This window comes from Notamacropus eugenii, chromosome 2, assembly GCF_028372415.1.
Source record: "Notamacropus eugenii isolate mMacEug1 chromosome 2, mMacEug1.pri_v2, whole genome shotgun sequence".
Lineage (NCBI taxonomy): Eukaryota > Metazoa > Chordata > Mammalia > Diprotodontia > Macropodidae > Notamacropus > Notamacropus eugenii.
This window is the reverse complement of record NC_092873.1, coordinates 72,956,819-72,975,315: the sequence shown is the minus strand read 5'-3', so window position 1 is coordinate 72,975,315 and position 18,497 is coordinate 72,956,819. Positions and strand designations below refer to the sequence as shown.

At 36.2% G+C, this 18,497-nt stretch overlaps 1 protein-coding gene and 1 pseudogene across 9 annotated transcripts in view; one reads left to right on the top strand and one right to left on the bottom strand.

Annotated features, from left to right (window-relative positions):
* TVP23C (trans-golgi network vesicle protein 23 homolog C) overlaps positions 1-18,497 on the top strand; it is a 128,974-nt gene that overhangs the window by 17,919 nt on the left and 92,558 nt on the right. For 8 of the 9 annotated variants that reach the window (XM_072640942.1, XM_072640940.1, XM_072640946.1 and 5 more), the window contains 4 exons: positions 4,629-4,718; positions 5,338-5,469; positions 16,258-16,386; positions 17,441-17,936. In XM_072640942.1, coding sequence (XP_072497043.1) covers positions 4,629-4,718; positions 5,338-5,469; positions 16,258-16,386; positions 17,441-17,467 — 378 coding nt within the window. In that variant the 3' untranslated portion in view covers positions 17,468-17,936. Of the gene's footprint in view, positions 1-4,628; positions 4,719-5,337; positions 5,470-16,257; positions 16,387-17,440; positions 17,937-18,497 lie in introns of those variants that run through there. The other variant, XM_072640941.1, reaches the window with a different exon arrangement.
* Positions 670-1,223, bottom strand: LOC140525499 (ubiquitin-conjugating enzyme E2 N-like; annotated as a pseudogene).

Here is an 18,497-nt window from a genome sequence, read left to right as displayed (position 1 = left end):
CTTTATTTTTTTAATTAGTTTATTTGTTTTCAGTTTTCAATAATCACTTCCATAAGTCTTAAATTTTCTCCCCTGTCCCCTCCTCTCTCCCTGAGATCCATTTTCACCTTAGTTGTGTTTCATAGAAGAATTAAAATGAATGGGAGAAACCATGAGAAAAAACAAAACAAAACATAACACAAGAGAAAATAATCTGCTTCATTCTGAGATCCAATTTCATAATTCTTTCTATGGATATGGATGGCATTTTGTCTCAAGAGTCCTTTGAGAATGTTTTAGGTCCTTGCAGTTGCTGTGAAGGGCTAAGTCTATCAGAAATAGTCCTCATGCACTGCTACTGTTACTGTGTGTAATGTTCTTCTGGTTCTGCTCTTTTCACTCAGCATCAGTTCATTCAAGTCTTTCCAGGCCTCTCTGAAATCATCCTGTTCATCATTTCTTACAGCACAATAGTATTCCATTACATTCATATACCACAACTTCTTCAGCCATTCCTCGATTGACAGATGTTCCCTCCATATCCAGTTCTTTGTGCCATTACTTTTAAACAATTTCACAACAATCCAGATGATAGTTCTAACTTCTGCTTATGTGTTATATCAGTGAAGCAGAACAAGAGAGATTTGCTAATGTGCATTTAATCACCAAAGGATTGAAGATGGTCTGGGTTTTTATTCTGTAATGTTTCTGAGTCCATTAAATGCAAACAAAAAAAGGAAGAGGTCTTCACAGAACAGGAGAAGTGATGGATGTTGAGATTGAATTTAAATATTATTCGTGGCATATACCCTAGTCCATGCTCTGACTGTTTGTATGACTTGGGCTTTATTGGTCTTCTACTGCTCAGCCACATCATTTGCTAATGGATCATCTGGACTGGGAGCACTTAACAAAGCTTGGATTTAGAGCAGCACTGTACTCATCTGCAATGCTGGAGATCATTTATCTATCAAAATATCTAAACATATTCTTCCCAACTTGTTTACATTAGAGTGATAAATTTTGGTCATGAAATGTACTTTAAGAACTGCCATTGGGTATTCTTCTGGAAGAAATAGTTCAAGTTTAAAAGTCACTCCCACAGAGGGGGAGTCCTCAGGGCCTGCAGTGACTACATGAAAATAACGTGTATTGCTTTCATCTGGTTCTGCCTTTATCCCAGGAACTGGTTCTGCCAGGAAACGCTGGGTTTCCTTAATAATCCTGCTGGGCAGCCCAGCCATCTTGTCTGATCTGGAATTCAGCCTCAGGGTCTCATCTCTGACTCCACTCCTCTCACACGCTAGTGGAAGTCCCAGGCTTCACTTCCAGGCCCAGCCTTCTATTTTTGTCTAATTTATTGGTGTTTACACCTTAACCCTATGCACCATCTTAAAACTTTTACAACCAGTTGTCACATCTTAATAACTTAGCAACATCTCTCAGCAACTCCGTGGCTAAGCCCCGTCTCCCCTTTCATCAAAATCCATTTTGTTTGTTTTGTTTTGCTCTACTCTGTTGATTTGCCTTACCTTTTAATTGTTTCACTTACCTTTTCTTGCCTTGATTACCAGCTACTGTCTTTTCCATAGTCTTGCTGTTCAGATCCTTCTTTATTGTACTTTAATCCTTTAAAAATCTTACTTGAATCTGCTCCTCTTTCATCCATCTTTCACAGAATTGCAACTTGAGATCAGGAAGAGTATCTAGATCTAAAGATTATTCTACTTCAACAATCCTGAGTTTCTCCAAATTTCTCTTTCCCAGATTCAGCCTTTTTAGCCTATACTAGTTCCAACACCTTCAAATCACCAACACAGTTTCCTTCTTATTCTGCTTACGTCTGACCTATTCTTTCTCTCACAACTTCGTCCTGAGGTCTTCTAATTCTAAATGTAGTATCTATTTTACTATTGCTAGCTCTTCTGCTGCCAACTCACCTCCCTCTCTCATTTCCAGTCTCCTATCTACTGACTCCTTCCTGACTGATGTTTACAAACTTGCTTGACATGCCCTGAAGTTATAACTTCCCTTTCACTCCTAATGCTGCCTCACTATCCACTCATTTCTAAGTCCCTTGCATTCTGGTTTCTAGCTCCCTAACTTTGAAATTAGAATTCATATTCTGCTTGGTCTCTGAAAGTTTCTGTGACATTTGACATTGTTTAGTATTCTGTCCTAGGGCAGCTCTGTGGCATAGTGGATAGAGTGCTGAGCCTGGAATTAGGAAGACTCATCTTGTTGAGTTCAAATCTGGCCTGAAACTCTTAGTAGTTGTAACCCTAGGCCAGTCAGTTAACCCTGTTTGTATCAGTCTCCTCATCCATAAAATGAGCTGGAGAAAGAAATGGTAAGGCACTGAGTGTCTTTGCCAAGAAAACCCCATATGGGGTTCATGAAGTGTCAGACACAACTGAAACGACAGAACGTGAACAACATTGGTCTCTCCTAAGTGTTACTTCCTTCCTTGACGTTTGTGACATTGTTCTTTCTCTTGATTCTCCTTCCTGGCTGCCCTTCCCTTCTTAGTCTTCTTTAATAAATTATCATCCATTAACACAAATCATCAACCCTTCCAGGGCTTCAGTTTTGTTACCCGTAAAAGGAGGAGAATTGGACTAGATGACCTTTGAGATACCTTCCAGCTCTCAATCTATAATACTATGTTCTGTAGTCCCCCTTAGTTGGCTTGACTAACAATGATTTGTCATGGACTATCTTCTCTTGTCAACATAGTGCTATTCATTTGTGACCTTGAATATACTTATAGGAGCAATTATTTTTATGTAGATGAATTCCAGATTTATATATATATAGCCCTACCTATTTTCTCTTCTCTAATTCCACATTTTCAGCTCCATGATGGATACCTTTATCTAAATATTGCACTAGTACCTTCAGCTCAGTATGTCTACACCTAGGTTCAGTGTCTTTCCATACTGGATCCTATCCCATTCCCTGATTGTCTGTTTTTGTCAAGGGGAATCTGCCCTCTTTGTCACTCAGGTTTGAAACTTCAGAGTTATCTTTTACTGTATTCTCCCCCTTAATATTACAACTAATCATTTATCAGGTGTTCTCTATACTTCCATCCTCTTGATCTGAGTCTCTTTACTGTTCATTGATTTATTGTGGTAACCTCCTCATTTGTTAACCTGTCAGCTGTACCCTTCTTCAATCAAGCTTCCACAAAGCTTCTAGAATAATATTCTAGTGTACAGGATTAAACATCCTCTGCTCACAAACTTTTCCTTACTCCTTATTGTTTCCAGGATAAAATACAAATTCTTTAGCCTGGCCTTTAGGGCCCTCCACAGTATGGCTCCTATGTACCCTTCCTGCCCGATTTCTCATTACTTGTCACTTTATGCAATCTGTGATCTGAATACCAGCTGTTACTTGAACTCTACCTGTATAATATGAGATAAAATGTTCAAAAAGCTTTGTAAATCTTAAAGCCCCACATAAATCCTATCTATTATTATTTCTTCTGCCTCTGCATTTGTATGAGCTTTCCCTCATGCCTGTAATGCACTCCCTCCTCATCCATGCTCCTTTGAGTTTCTTTGTATTCAAAGTATCTCAGGTGCTTTATCATCATCATAGCTAGCTGTCATATAATACTTGAAAATTTGCAAAGCTTTTTACAAATATTATCTCATTTTATCACAACAACCCTTTGCAAAGACCTCCATTATTTCCCTTTTTATTAGTGTTCCCTTCATCCTCAAATATTTCTAGACAATGTGATCTCTTTGCTCCTTTCATTTGTATTACATTTAACCTGTGTTTTTGTTGTATTTCCTCTTGCTTCCCTCTCCTGGCAGGAGAATGAATATAAACTTCTTAAGGGCAAGGGCCTTTTTTTTTTTTTGTATGCCCACTGCCTAGTACAGTGTTTTTTACATGGTAGGCATTTAAGAAATATTTGCCAAATTGAATTGTTACTGCTCATTGAAAAACTGAGCATATGCATAGTAGAGAAATACATAAGTCTAGAGCACCACCATGTGCAAAAAGTCAGTATGGTAAAGGTAGAATAAGATGACTAGGTTATTAGTTGTCTAAGAAGGGAGCCATTATATGTGTATGCCTATGTGTTAGGAGGGGGCTGTTGGTGTTAACATAAGTAAGAGTTGTTATGGAAACTGGGTTTAGTATAGCTGTTTTAGAATGTACACTCTATGTCTTAGGGAATCAAATTTGGATACATTAGAATGCCCTGAATGTCCCTGTAAATCTATTTTCAGTGTGAGTGGTGGGGGGTTAAGGTGCCCCTGTGACATAAAATAGAAACAGATAAGGAAGGAGATAAGGAAGGGAAGGAAGCCAGGGGTGAGAAGAGGTTGAGTCAACAGAACAATAAGGGTATTAGAGATAAAAGAGAAGAATAGAAAATGGGTGAAAGTGTTCAAGAGAGAACAAAGAAGGAATTGTTGATTGTGGAAATTCTTACTCTTTTTTTATATTGCCTACTTATATTTTTCCTGCTGTTGCCCTATATGATCCATTAACTTTTGGCTGTTTATTTTCTTTGCTAATGGATATGAAGGAAGTGAAAGTGAACATCTATTGAGTATTTTTGTTGAGGTTTGAAGTGTTTGTTAGTGGTTTATATATTTTTTATTTTATTTTATTTGTTTTACCAGAATATAACAGGCAGGCTCATGGTTGGCTTGCGGTGGTGGAACCATATAGATGATGATGGAAAGAGTCACTGGGTGTTTGAGTCTCGAAAGGTAAACTTCTATTATTATTTTTGTCATTTGGTTAAGAGCTTTGAGCTCTTAAGCTTTGGTTAAAAGCTTTAAGATTATTTTACAGGTGAACTATATAACATTAAAAACAACAGATACTTAATAGGTAACCCAAAATCACTTGCTGAAGCCTGTGATCTGGCGGGGATGAATTTGTAAAACCTCTTAGATTGTTTAACCAATAATTTTTTTAATTCACAAAAAAAGGCATATCCTGTTCTAGTAAATTGATGAATTGGCTACATTATAGTAAATTATTCTTGATACTCTACCTGTAATTTCTTGTTGATCTCAGTTCAGCATTACTCTGGTATTTTGGCATGACTCCCTCTTTTCTGAGGATAAAAATGTCAAGGGTTTGAGAAGAATTGAGGCTAAAGAGATATGAGTTCGAAAAGCAAAGTATATCATGTTGTACTTTGTACAACTTTCACCTAGGACCTTCCCAAACGATCTTACTGTAGCAATAGATCCCTAGGTTACATTCTGAATGTCTTTGTGTATGTGTTTGCATGTTTAGTTATGGTGCTTCTTATTAAGTTCTGGACTTGTTGGTAATAAATGACACAGAATACACTATTGAATTCAAGTTCTTTCTTAGGAATTGAAGCAAGAGAAAAGGACCTCTTCAGAAGCTGAGTCACGAATTTTTTGGTTAGGATTAATTACCTGTCCAATTATGTGGGTGATATTTGCCTTTAGTGCTCTCTTCTCCTTCAAACTGAAATGGTTGGTAAGTACTAATTTAGTGATTCACATTTTGAACAAGAAAGCTTCTGCCTTCTGTGTAGTTATTTAAATAAGGAGGTTTTTTACCATTCCCCACCTTATAGCCCTATTCTTGTTGAAAATAAGCAATCAAAGGGCTTTTCTCACCTCCCAGTATACAGATTCTCAGTATACAGAATTGTTTTAGCCTTTTTTCTGTTAATTAAAGGTAATGACTTGGGCAGGAGTGTTTAGGCTTAGAATCAGGAAGAGCTAGGTTTAGATTCTGCCTCAGAACCTCACAAATTATATTCCCCTAGGTAAGTCATTTAACCTCTTTGTGTTTCAGACAGCCCACTAGGACTCTTTTGCCCATCACTTCTTTAATTCAACAAACCAGTGACATAATCTGTTCTAGTAAACAGATGAATTAGTTTCATTGTAATGAATTAAGCATGGTATCTTGCCTTGAATTTCTTATTGAAGGCAGCTCTGTTACCCTGGTATACTAAGGAGGGAATTTCTACATTGGAAGTTCTTCCACTATACACTATGGCAGGTTGTTTGATTATTTGCATACTTTGGTAATTAGATGACAATATTCACCAAATTATTGACTCATTAGAGGGACATGTCAGTGTCTCAACTGAACTTTTGATTCAGCTAGCTTTTCTCCAAGTACAGTACAATTCAGTGTGTGTGTGTGTGTGTGTGTGTATGTCTATGTTTAAATATATATAAAATATTGCTATAATTTTTAATGCTAAGGCACCAAATCATAATGTAGTTTCTCTGAATCTCTCTCTTAACCATGTCTCTTTTTTTATTCTTGAGTTATCTGAGGTCATGATTGCCATCTGTTGTGGCCAAGACTTGCCTGGCTTAGGCCAGATCCCTGGGAGTTTAGGGCTGATATTTGAATGAAATGAGACATACAGACATAGCAGGGATATTTATAGCATAACAAGAATATTCAATGAGAATGCCATGTTGGGTCAGTCTTCTCTGTGTTAATCATACTGTTGGTCCATAGTCAGAAGTCTCTAGAGAGGGAGCAGGTGCTTCTCCTGATCTTTTGAATTCAGGCAACAAAGAAATCACGTCAGCAACTTGAGTTAGTCTCCTCAGCCAATCAAGTCTCAAGAAGACAATTGTACAATATTTTCCTGTTTTTATGATCTTTTTGGGATACGGACCTAGAAGTGGTATTGCTGGATCAAAGAATGTGCACAATTTTATCTGTAGCACCTTTTAGCAAGGTGTAGTTTCCTTCCTTATCTCTTTTAATTAGATCTATTTTTGCTTTTGCTTTGTCTGAGATCAGGATTGCTACCCCTGCTTTTTTACTTCAGTTGAAGCATAATATATTCTGCTTCAGCCTTTTACTTTACAGTGTGTATATTCCTCTGCTTCAAATGTGTTTCTTGTAAACAGCATATTGTAAGATTATAGTTCTTAATCCACTCGGCTATCCACTGCCATTTTATGGGAGAGTTCATCACATTCACAGTTATGATTACTATCTGTGTCTTTCTCTCCATCCTATTTTCTCCCCATTTATGCTTTTCTCTCTCTTTTCTCCCTTTCCCTTCTCACTAGTTTTGCTTTTGACCACTGCCTCCCTCAGTCTGCCCTCCCTTCTATCAGTGTCCTCCTTTTTTCTTCCCCTTTACCCTGCCTATTTTTTCCCTCCCTTCTATCCAGTCCCTCCCTACTCTTTCCCCTTTCCCCTCCTACTTCCTACAGGGTAAGTTAGATTTCTATACCGAACTGATTATGTTATTCCTTCTTTGAGCCAAATCTGATGAGAGTAAAGTTAAAATAATGCTCATTTCCCTCCTTTCTTTCCCTCTACTATAATAGGTTTTTATGTTATGTAATTTATCTTTGTTTGCCTCTTACTTTCCTCTTCTCCCACTTAATTCAATTTTTTAGCATCACATCAAAGTCCTTATACCCACACGTTCTGTCTATGTATACCCCTTTTAAATGGTGTGATAACAATACAGTTCTCAGGAGTTATGTGTCATCTTTCCTTGTAGGGATGTAAACAGTTTGCCCTCATTAATAACATGTTTTTTTTCTTTCCTGTCTACCTTTTTATACCTCTCTCAAGTCTTGTATTTGAAGATCAGATTTTCTGCTTTTCATCAAGAAGAGTTGGAAGATCCTCTGTTTCGTTGAATGTCCATCTCCTCTCCTGAAAAATTATGCTTAATTTCCCTGGGTGGTTGATGCTTGGTTGTAATCCAAGCTCCTTTGCCTTGTGGAATATCATTCCATGCCCTTCAGTCTCTTAATGTAGAAACTGCAAGGTCCTGGGTAATTCTGACTGTGGTTCCATAAAAATTATTTCTTTCTGACTATTTGCAGTATTTTCTCTTTGACCTGGTAATTTTGAAATTTGGCTACAATATTCCTCAGCATTTTCAATTTGGAATCTCTTTCAGGAGGTGATTGGTGTATTCTTTTGATAACTATTTTACTTTCTGGTTCTAGGACCTCTGGGCAGTTTTCTTTCATGATTTCCTAAAAAATGCTGTCCAGGCTTATTTTCTCATCATGGTTTTCAGGTAGACCAATAATTTTTAAATTGTCTCTCCAGGGGCAGCTAGTTGGTGCAGTGGATAGAGTACTAGCCATGTAGTCAGAAGGATCTGAGTTCAAATCCAGTCTCAGACATTTATTAGCTGTGTGATCTTGGGCAAGTCACTTAACCCTGATTGTCTCCAAAAACATCCCCAAAACTCCATCATTAAATTGTCTCTCCTGGATCTGTTTTCCACGTCAGTTGTTTTACCAATGAGGTACATTATGTTTTTCTCTGTTTTTTCGTTCTTTTGTTTCTGGTTTACTGATTTTTGATATCTCATAGAGTCATTAGCTTTCACTTGCCCAAGTTTAGTATTTAACAAATTGTTTTCTTCTATTAGATTTTGTACCTCCTTTTCCTTTTGGCCAGTTACACTTTTTAAGGACTTCTTTTCTACAGACAATTTTTATCTTTCCTTTTTCAAGCTCTCTCGTATACCTCTCATTTGTTTTCTCAGTTTTTCTTCTGCCTATCTTATTTGACTTTTCAAATCCTTCTTGAGCTCTTCCAAGAAGGCTTTTTAGGCTTGAGACCAATTCATATTCCCCTTTGAGATTTCAGATGTGGATATGTTGTCAGTGTTGTCTTCTTCTGAGTTTGTGTTTTGATCGTCACTGTCCCCATAATAAGAATCTCTGGTCATTGTCCATTTCTGCTTTTTGTTCATGGTGTTTGCCTAATTCTTGGCTTTTAGAGTTGATCTTTCCTGCTGGAGTACAGGAGGCACTGACCCAAGCTTCTTGTGCTAGGAACCTGAGACCTAGTCACTGGCTTTGTGTGCTGGGGCCTCAGCTTGCAGCTGGAGGCTATAGGGGTCTGACAGCTTACCTGGTGCTGAGTCTGGCCCTTGGGGGATGCCTGTTTCCCCAGGCCAAACTCGAATGTTTGGTTCTTGCTCACCTGGCCTTGCCCTTGAATGTTTGACTACTGGAGTATGTATGCCAGCTTGGAACTGTGCCACCTGGAGTTGTACTTCCTGGAGTTGTGCTGAAGCATTGGGGAGATTTGACTGCTGGAGAACTTCAGCACACATGGTAGTTTTCCTGAGCTGGCAAATATTAGTTCCCCTGCCTATGCTGAGGTGTTCAGAACGGGGCTGGGAAGTTCTGATGTTGGTGCTTACCTGCTCCACCATCCTGGGACATAGGATCTCCCTGGTTTATTGAGATGGGGCTTACCTCTGGCTTGTTGAGACACCTGCCATCCTGTACTGCTCCCCTTCCCTCAGAGCATGAGGAGCCTTTCCTGTTAATCCCCACAGCTTCCTGGGCTACAAGACTACTGCACTCGTCTGCTGGTTCAGCTGTTCCAGGGTTTTCCCTGGGGCCATATTTTGTGGACTTTCAGAGGTCAATAAGGGAGGGTGAGAGTGACTTACTTCTTACTTTGCCATATTGGCTTCTGGAAGTGGAACACTACAGTTATTTTAAATGGAATTTCTCTTTTTATCTCTTCCTGCTAGACTTAGTTGACAATATATGGAATTTATGATTTATGTGGGGTTTATTATCTATCCTGCAACTTTTCAGAAGTTGTTAATTATTTCCACTAGTTTTATAGTTTATCTGTAAGATTCTCTAAGCATTCCATCTTCAAAGAATGATAGTTTTGTTTCCTCATTGCCTATTCTGTTTCCTTTTTCTTCGTTTATTGTTGTATCTAGCATTTCTAGTACAGTACTGAATAATAGTGGTGATAATGGACATTTTTTCCTTCACTTTTCATCTTATCAGGGAGGACCTTATCTCCTCCAAAGAAAATGCTTGTTAATGGTTTTAAATAGATATTATTTATTATTTTAAGGAAAGCTCCATTATTCTTATGCTTTCCAGCATGTTTAATAGGAACGCGTGTTGTAATTTGTCAAAAGCTTTTTTCCATATGTGGAGATAATCATGATTTTTGTTGTTTTTGTTGTTGATAATGGTAAATTATGCTGACAGTTTTCCTAATATTGAACTAGCTCTGAATTCCTGGTATAAATTCCACATGGTTATAGTGTTTGATCTTTGTGATATATTGCTATATATATTGCTATAATCTCCTTGCTAGTATTTTATTTAAAATTTTTGCATCAATATTTATTAGGGAAATTGGTCTTAGTTCCTCTCGTTGTTCTTTCTGCTTTAGGTATCAGTACCATATTTGTTTCCTATAAAGAATTTTGTAGGAATCCTTTTTTGCCCATTTTTCCTTGTAGTTTGTTTGGTATTGGAATTGATTGTGCTTGAAATATTTGATAGAATTCACTTGAAAATCCCTGTTCTGGGGATTTTTTCTCTTTTTTTTCACATGGATACGTATATATATATATATATATATATATATATATTTTTGTATATTATATGTATATGCTTTTTTTAAATAGTGTTTTATTTTTTCCCCACAATTACAAATCCAGAACATTTATATCATTCATTTTTTTACTTCTAAATTTTTCTTCATCCCTCCCCACTCTTCTTCTAATAATTTATACATGTGCTGTCATGTAAAACATATTTCCATATTCATCATAGTTGTAGAAGAAGAAACAGATCTAAATTAAAAAAAACAAAGAATAAAGTAAGTGAAAACAGCATGCTTTGATCTGCATTCAGAATTCACCATTTCTTTATCTAGTTATGGACAGCATTTTTCTTTGTGAGGCCTTTGTATTTGTCTTAGATCAATATGTTACTGAGAAAAAGAGTCATTCATAATTTATCACATGATGTTGCTGATATTTTGTACAGTTTTTTCCTAGTCTTGATCATTTCATTTTGCATCAGTTCATACAAGTCTTTAATAAGTTTCCATTACTCTGTGTGTGTCTCTCAGATGTGTTTCTTTTAAGTAACATTGGAGGATACTGGTTTTTGATCCACTCTTTTTGTCTACTTTCATTTTATGGGAGAGTTCATCCCATTCACATTCACCATTATGATTACTACCTCTGTATTTCCTTCCATCCTATTCTTCCTCATATTTGTCCTCTGTCCTTTCACCTTTTCCCACATCACCCGTGTTTTGCTTCTGTCATCCCTTCTGTTAGTCCCCACTCCCCATTCCTGCTTTATTTAATCTCCTGCCCTCCTACTTCCCTGTAAGGTAAGATAGATTTCTGTATTCATCTGATTGTGTATGTTATTCTCTCTTTGAGCCAGTACTAGTGAATGTAAGATTCAAGCAATGTCCATTACTCCACCTCCCATCTTCCCCTCCAGTGTAATAGTTCTTCCACACCTCTTCGTGTGAGACAAAGTTTGCCCCATTCTACTTCTCTTTCTCATCCCTTATTTTTTGTCATTTCCTCAGATACACCTTATCCCCATACCCTCTATGTTTATTCTTTCTGCCTATACTGTTAGTGATACGATTTTTAGGAGTTACAAATATCATTTTCCCATGTATAGATGTCAACAGTTTAATTCTATTGAATCCCTTGTGAGTTTTTTTTCTTTTTATTATTTATGCTGTTCTTGGGTCTTGATATTGGAGGTCAGATTTTTGGTTTAGTTTTGGTCTTCTCTTTATGAAGGCTCAAAATCCTTCTGTTTCATTGACTGACCATTTTTCCGCTTGATGCTTAATTTTGCCAGGTCAGTGACTCTTGGTTGTCCTAGCTCTTTTGCCCTCTGGAATATCATGTTCCATGACCTCCAATCCTTTAATGTTGGACCCGTCAAATCCAGTGTGATCCTGATTGTGGCTCCTTGATATTTAAATTGTTTCTTTCCAACCACTTGCAATATTTTTTTCTTAACCTGGTAGTTCTGAAACTTGGCTGTAATGTTCTTTGGGGTTTTTGTTTCGGGATCTCTGCTGAGATGTTCAGTGGATTCTTTCCATGCCTATTTTGCCCTCTGGTTCCAGGGCATACAGAGTTTTTAAGTTAATTCATTCAGATTTTCTGTTGAGCTCTAAGTTAATTCATTCAACAAGCATTTTTTAAATTCATACTTTAGGCAAGGCATGATGCTAGGTGCTGGTGAAACAAAGACAGAAATCTCTACCATCAAGATGTTTACACTCTACTAAGGAAACACATCACTTGCCAGTTGTCTTTTTCTTTCCACAGATGTTAATATTCCCAGAGAAATTCATTTAACTACTTATTTGAAGGACATTTAACTTTATTAAATCAGAACCCCCATACCTCTACTACCTTGTATTGCCTTGTATTGGTTAAAGAGAGAGGGTATGCATTACAAGCCCCAGGTTGTTAAGTAGCTAGTTGTTGTGTGGGCTTGAAAGTATTACCCTTGGAGGAGGGTGGAGACAAGATGGTGGAGCAAAGTCAGAGACTCCCCTGAGCTCTCTCCCATACTCCTCCAAATCCCTTTAAGTAATGACTCTAAACAAATTCTAGAGCAGCAGAACCTACAAAAACACTGAGTGGAAAAAAAATATCCCATCCCAAGACAACTTAGAAGATTGGGAGAAAAAGTCTTTTGTACCAGGGTGAGAGAGGAGTGCAGTCTAGCACAGGCTGTGCCAGCACAGACCAGGTGCCAGCAAACTAGGAGCAGGCCTCTGGGAAATTTGCTGAAACTGGGAGCAAGACTTTGGGGTCCTGGGTGACACTCCCAGGGCGAAGAGGAGCTCTAGCACACCAGAGCTTGTGGCTGCAGTGGAACTGGAACCCTCCTGGCAGTTCCAAGGCAGAAAAGTGGTTGTGGTCACTCACAGACCAGAGCACAGGCCAGGAAAGTAGGAAACACACCTCTCTTTAGGTTATACCACCTTGGTAGAACTGAACATTTATAGGTCCCTGGAAGTATCTCTGAAAACAGCTGCACAAAACCCCTGAAGCTTGGGACAGTGTGCCCTCCACCTTGAAAGCAGAGCCCTACTTTAACAAAGAGTTAAAAAGTCAAATAGTAAAGCTGGGAAAAATGAGCAAACAACAGGAAAAAATTCTGACCACAGAAAGTTACTATGGTGATGAAGACGAAAATACATACCCAGAAGAAGACAGCAAAATCAAACGTCCTACATCTAAAGCCTCCAAGAAAAATATGAGTTGGTCTCAGGCCAGGAAAGAACTCAAAAAGGATTTTAAAAATCAAGAAAGAGAGGTAGAGGTGATGATGAGAGTGATGCAAGAAAATCTTGAAAAAAAGAGTTAACAGCCTGGTATAGGAGACCCAAAAAATACTGAAGAAAATAACACCTTAAAAAGGAGAATAGACCAAATGGTAAATAGATACAAAAATCCCTAAAGAGAACTTAAAAAGTAGACTTGGCCAAATGGAAAAGGAGGTCCAAAGGCTCACTGAGGAAAATAGCTTCTTAAAAATTAGAATGGAGTAAATGGAAGCTCATGACTTTGTAAGAAATCAAGAAACAGTAAAGCAAAGACAAAAGAATGAAAAAATAGAAGAAAATGTGAAATATCTCATTGAAAAAGCAAATGACCTGAAAAACAGATCCAGGAGAGATAATTTAAAAATTATTGGACTACCTGAAAGCCATGATCAGAAAAAGGAGCCTGGATGTTATCTTTCAGGAAAATACCAAGGAAAACTGCTCTGATATTCTAGAACCAGAGGGTAAAATTAAAATGGAAAGAATCCACTGATCACCTCCTGAAAAAGATCCCAAAAGGAAAAGTCCCAGGAATATTATAGGCAAATTCCAGAGCTCCTAAATCAAGGAGAAAATATTGCAAGCATCCAGAAGGAAACAATTCAAATAACATGGAGCCACAGTCAAGATAATACAAGATTTAGCAGCTTCTACATTAACAGATTGGAGGGCTTGAAATATGATATTCTGGAGGGCAAAAGAGCTAGGGTTACAACCAAGAATCACCTACCCAGAGAAGTAATATAATCCTTCAGGGAAAATAAATGGACATTCAATGAAATAGAAGACTTTCAAGCATTCCTGATGAAAAACCAAAACTGAGTAGAAAATTTGACTTTGAAATACAAGACTCAAGAGAAACATCAAAAGATAAACAGGAAAATCACAAGGGACTTAAGGTTAAAATTGTTTACATCCCTACGTGGGAAAATGATACTTGCAACTCTTAAGAACTCTCTCATTATTAGAGTAGTTAGCAGGAGTGTGTGTGTGTGTGTGTGTGTGTGTGTGTGTGTGTGTGTGTGTGGTACATACACATAGAGGGCATATAGGTGTCAGTTGAAAATGAAAGGATGACATCTTAAAAAATAAAATTAAGGGATGAAAGTGAAATGTACTGGGAGAAAGGGAAAGCGAGAGGTAGAGGGATAAATTACTTCACCTAAAAGAGACAAGAAAAACCTTATACTGTGGAGGGGAAGTGTGGGGAGGTTAGGGGGAGAGAGTGAACCTTACTTTCATCAGAATTGGCTCAAAGAGGGAATAACACACACACTCAATTGGGTATAGAAATCTATCTTATCCTGCAGGAAAGTAGAATGGAAGAGGATGAGAGAAAGGGATGATGGTCATAGAGGAAGAGCCGATTGGGGAAGTAGTAGTCAGAAGCAATAGGAGGGACAGGAAAGAGAGAATAGAATAAATGGGGGGGAATAGGATGGAGGGAAATAGTAATAATAACTGTGAAAAATATTTTTGAAACAAGTTTCTCTGATAAAAGACTCATTCCTCAAACACATAGAGAACTGAGTCAAATTTATAAAAAGAACCATTTTCCAGTTGATAAGTGATAAAAGTTATAAACCATTTTCAGATGAATTAATCAAAGCTGTCTATAGCCATATTAAAAAATGTTCTAACTCACTATTGAATAGAGAAGTGCAAATTAAAACAGTTCTGAGGTTTATAATCATGCCTATTAGATTGGTTAATAGAACAGAAAAGGAAATTGGGAAATGTTGGAGGGAATGTGGGGAAAATGATACTGTTGGTGGAGTTGTGAACTGATTAAACCATTCTGTAAAACAATTTGGAACTATGCCCAAATTGGTATAAAACCTTATATACCCTTTGACCTAGCAATACCACTACTAGGTCTGTATCCCCAAAAAAAGAAAAGGACCTACATGTAAAAAAATATTTATAGCAGCTTTTTTCTGGTGGCAAAGCATTGGAAATTTAGGGGATGCCCATCAACTGGGTAATGGCTAAACAAGTTGTGGTATGTGATATGGAATACTATTGTACTATGAGAAACGATCAGCAAGATGCTCTCAAAAAAACCTGGAAAGACTTACATGAGGTGATGCAAAGTGAAATGTACTATGTACAAAGTTATTACAAAAGCAATATTGTAAGATGATCATCTGTAAATGACTTATCTATTCTTGGCAGTACAATGATCTAAGATAACTCTGAAGGATTTATAATGAGAAATGTCCATCTCCAGAAGAAAGAACTGGCAGTGTCTGAATTCAGATTGAAACATGCTTTTTAAACTTTCTTTTTCTTGACTTTTGTTGTTTTGGTCTTTGTTTTCCTTCACAGCATGAATATTATGGAAATATTTTGCATGACCACACATACATAATATATATCTAGTTTGCCTTCTCAGTGGTGGGTGGGGTGGGAGTAGGGAGGAAGGAAGGGATTGAATTTGATACTTAAAGTTTTAAAACTGAATATTAAAAATTGCATGTACCTGGGGGAAAATAAAATAATAATTAAAAAAAAAAGAAATAGCCTTGAAATAACTAATTAATCCACTCTAAATAAAACAAAAACTATTCTGCCTTTTAGTAGTCTAATTTCTTAAGCTATCTAGTCGTACCCATCAGTCAGCTCTTAACTGCAATGTATTGAATATTACGAGTACACAAACATTTATGAAGTGCCTACTGTGTGCCAACTTTTGAGCTAAGCATTCAAGGTACTGAGAAAAAGTAAGACTGTTCTCTCCATTTAAAGAGCTTACATTCTAATAGAGGAAGATAATACTTAAGGAAATTTTCAAGAAAGGGTATCGGAGAACCTTGGATTCAAATACATTTTTACTGAATCTCATTGTTATAAACTACTGAAAACAAAGCAGTGGCTTACCTGTGCAATCCTCATATTAATTTGTTCATTTAGTTGTAAAGTATAGTTATCTCTGGAAACACTTGAAAAGTTGTTTACACAGAGAGTAACGTCGGGACACATAAGTGTGTAACTTAATTTTTCACATGATAAACTCATTCCTTTTACCATCATCTCTTGGGTAACCTTCTGTTTTGTGAGCAGCCCACTTGTAATCATGTGGTAAAGGTAAGGTTTGTTTTCATTTTAACATTATTTGACAAGACTATCAAATGGTTTTTCTCCCTTTTCTAGGCAGTGGTCACCATGGGTGTGGTTCTACAAGGTGCCAACTTATATGGGTATATAAGATGCAAAGTAGGCAACCAAAGTAATTTAACCAGTATGGCTACCACTTATCTTGGAAAGCAGTTCTTGAAACGAGTAAGTATTTTCTGGGTGGAAGAGCATTTAGAATAAAAACAAAAAAATCATATAGAGTTCTGTGCCTGGTCAGTATTTAAATAAAATGGTTTCTGTTTTGAAGTTATGACAACTTAGTACTGTTAAGTAAAATTCTGCTGCACAAAAATGCTAGAAATATGTTTGTATTTCAAGTTATATAATTTAATTTTGATATAAGAATTTGAGGAACTTTGGACACACCTTTGAAGTAATTGGAAACATTCTTGGGTTGTTTCAAATCAGTGAATGAGAAATGGTGACCTAATGCTTTGTTAGCTCTCTGGTTTGAAGATTAATAATTAGACTAATTTTACTTTTTATTAAAGTTTTATTGCTGTGCATTTTTTTTTTAGCATGTTATGTAAAGGTACAGAATTAAACTATCTTGAAGAATTTTTATGCTATAATAGTATTTTGGAGAGCATAGTGAAGAACAAGCTGGAAAAATAGTCATGTAATTAAAGTTCAGTTTTGTTGGAGTAATTACAGTTTTCAGAGAGTAATGTTTTCGTATAGTTTCAGTATGCTGTGAGTGATAACTTGTAATTTTTTGGTGTCATCTGTAGATATGCTTATCTTTCCCTTAAATAAAATTTCTAATTTTCCTTAAAATAAAATGACTTTGTAGGAAGTTAATAAACCTTCGGCCAAAGGTACATAATGGATAGTTTAGGTTATTATAACGATGCTATCCGCAGTAAATATTCTGATAAATGTGAATGAATGAGCTCTTATGAATGTACTTCAAAAGCAGCAGGCAGTATTATTTAATAATTTTGAAATGACAGAGGGTATGGTATGTGTATGTGTTTAAAACACATACATACATGTTTTAACATAACCTTCATTTAAGTGAGATGAATTTAATAGGTTAGCTTTGTCAATAAGCATTTATTAAGCACCTGCTGTATGCAAGACATTGTGCTAAGGTTACCTGTTTCTGCTTATGGGTTTTTTCCTCTTTGTGCTTTGATACCTTTTTAAGACTATGAATTATATTATTTTTAATGTGGAATTTTTCCCATCCTCCCAGAACATTAAAGATGATCAGATATCTTGAAGATAAAGAGAAGAAATACATCTTGTTGTATTAAGGAACAACTGAAGAGATTGTCTTGATCCTTTTGGAATTGAGTAAATATCTTGGGGTGGGGGAAATCATTAGAGATTTTTCTCATTTAAAATAAATTTTTTATAGGAAGTTATTACTTTTGGCATAAAATTTGTCTTAGGATTCTTTTTTTAAGGTTGTTGCCTCAAAACAATAGGGTATGCATATTCATAATTTTAGAAAAGGGGAAATTATCTGAAATAGGAGTTATGTTGAATATTAGTTTGCATTTCATAAGTCATCTCCATTTCTAAAAAAACACTATTTCATGGTGAAATTTTTCACCTAAATTATAAATAAGAAAATTAAGTTATATGTCATACCCAGTTTTTCAGTACTGTTAAATTTAATTTAATGGGAGGATGTTTATTTTGGTTTCTTCAGTAAACTTCACTCAGTAAACTGTTCATCAAAATTGTTTAATTTGTTCATATGTAACTTGCTGTAGAAGTCTGTATAGTTTGTAGTGTGTGTGTGTGTGTGTGTGTGTGTGTGTGTGTGTGTGTGTGTGTGTGTGGTTTCTAATTGAGATATAGCTGTGCATTTCACTTTTAACTCTTATTTTGGAAATTTCTTGCAGATTCATATCAAACATAATGAAAATTTCAGTGACACAAAATGTACACATATAATGTATTTTTGTGTTAAGTTGAGAATAATAATTTATTGGCATGGCAAATTCCTAAAGTCACATTTCGTTTTTAGATTCTTTTTTGTTATTAAGAAAATTGAAATATTAGAAATTATAGGATTAAATTATAGCATATTTTAATTGTAAAATGTATTTGATTTAAGTAGTTCTATAAAATTTTAGTTGTGTACTTCATCTGAAAAGATTACTTTATAAACATATATTGTAAGAAAAAATTATATTTCATTTAATTGGGTAAATTACCTTTATTAAGAGTGACAGTTGTGATGCACAATCATTTTAGTGTTTTGTTTTTAGAAAATTTTCTTTTTGTTATGTGGAAAACAT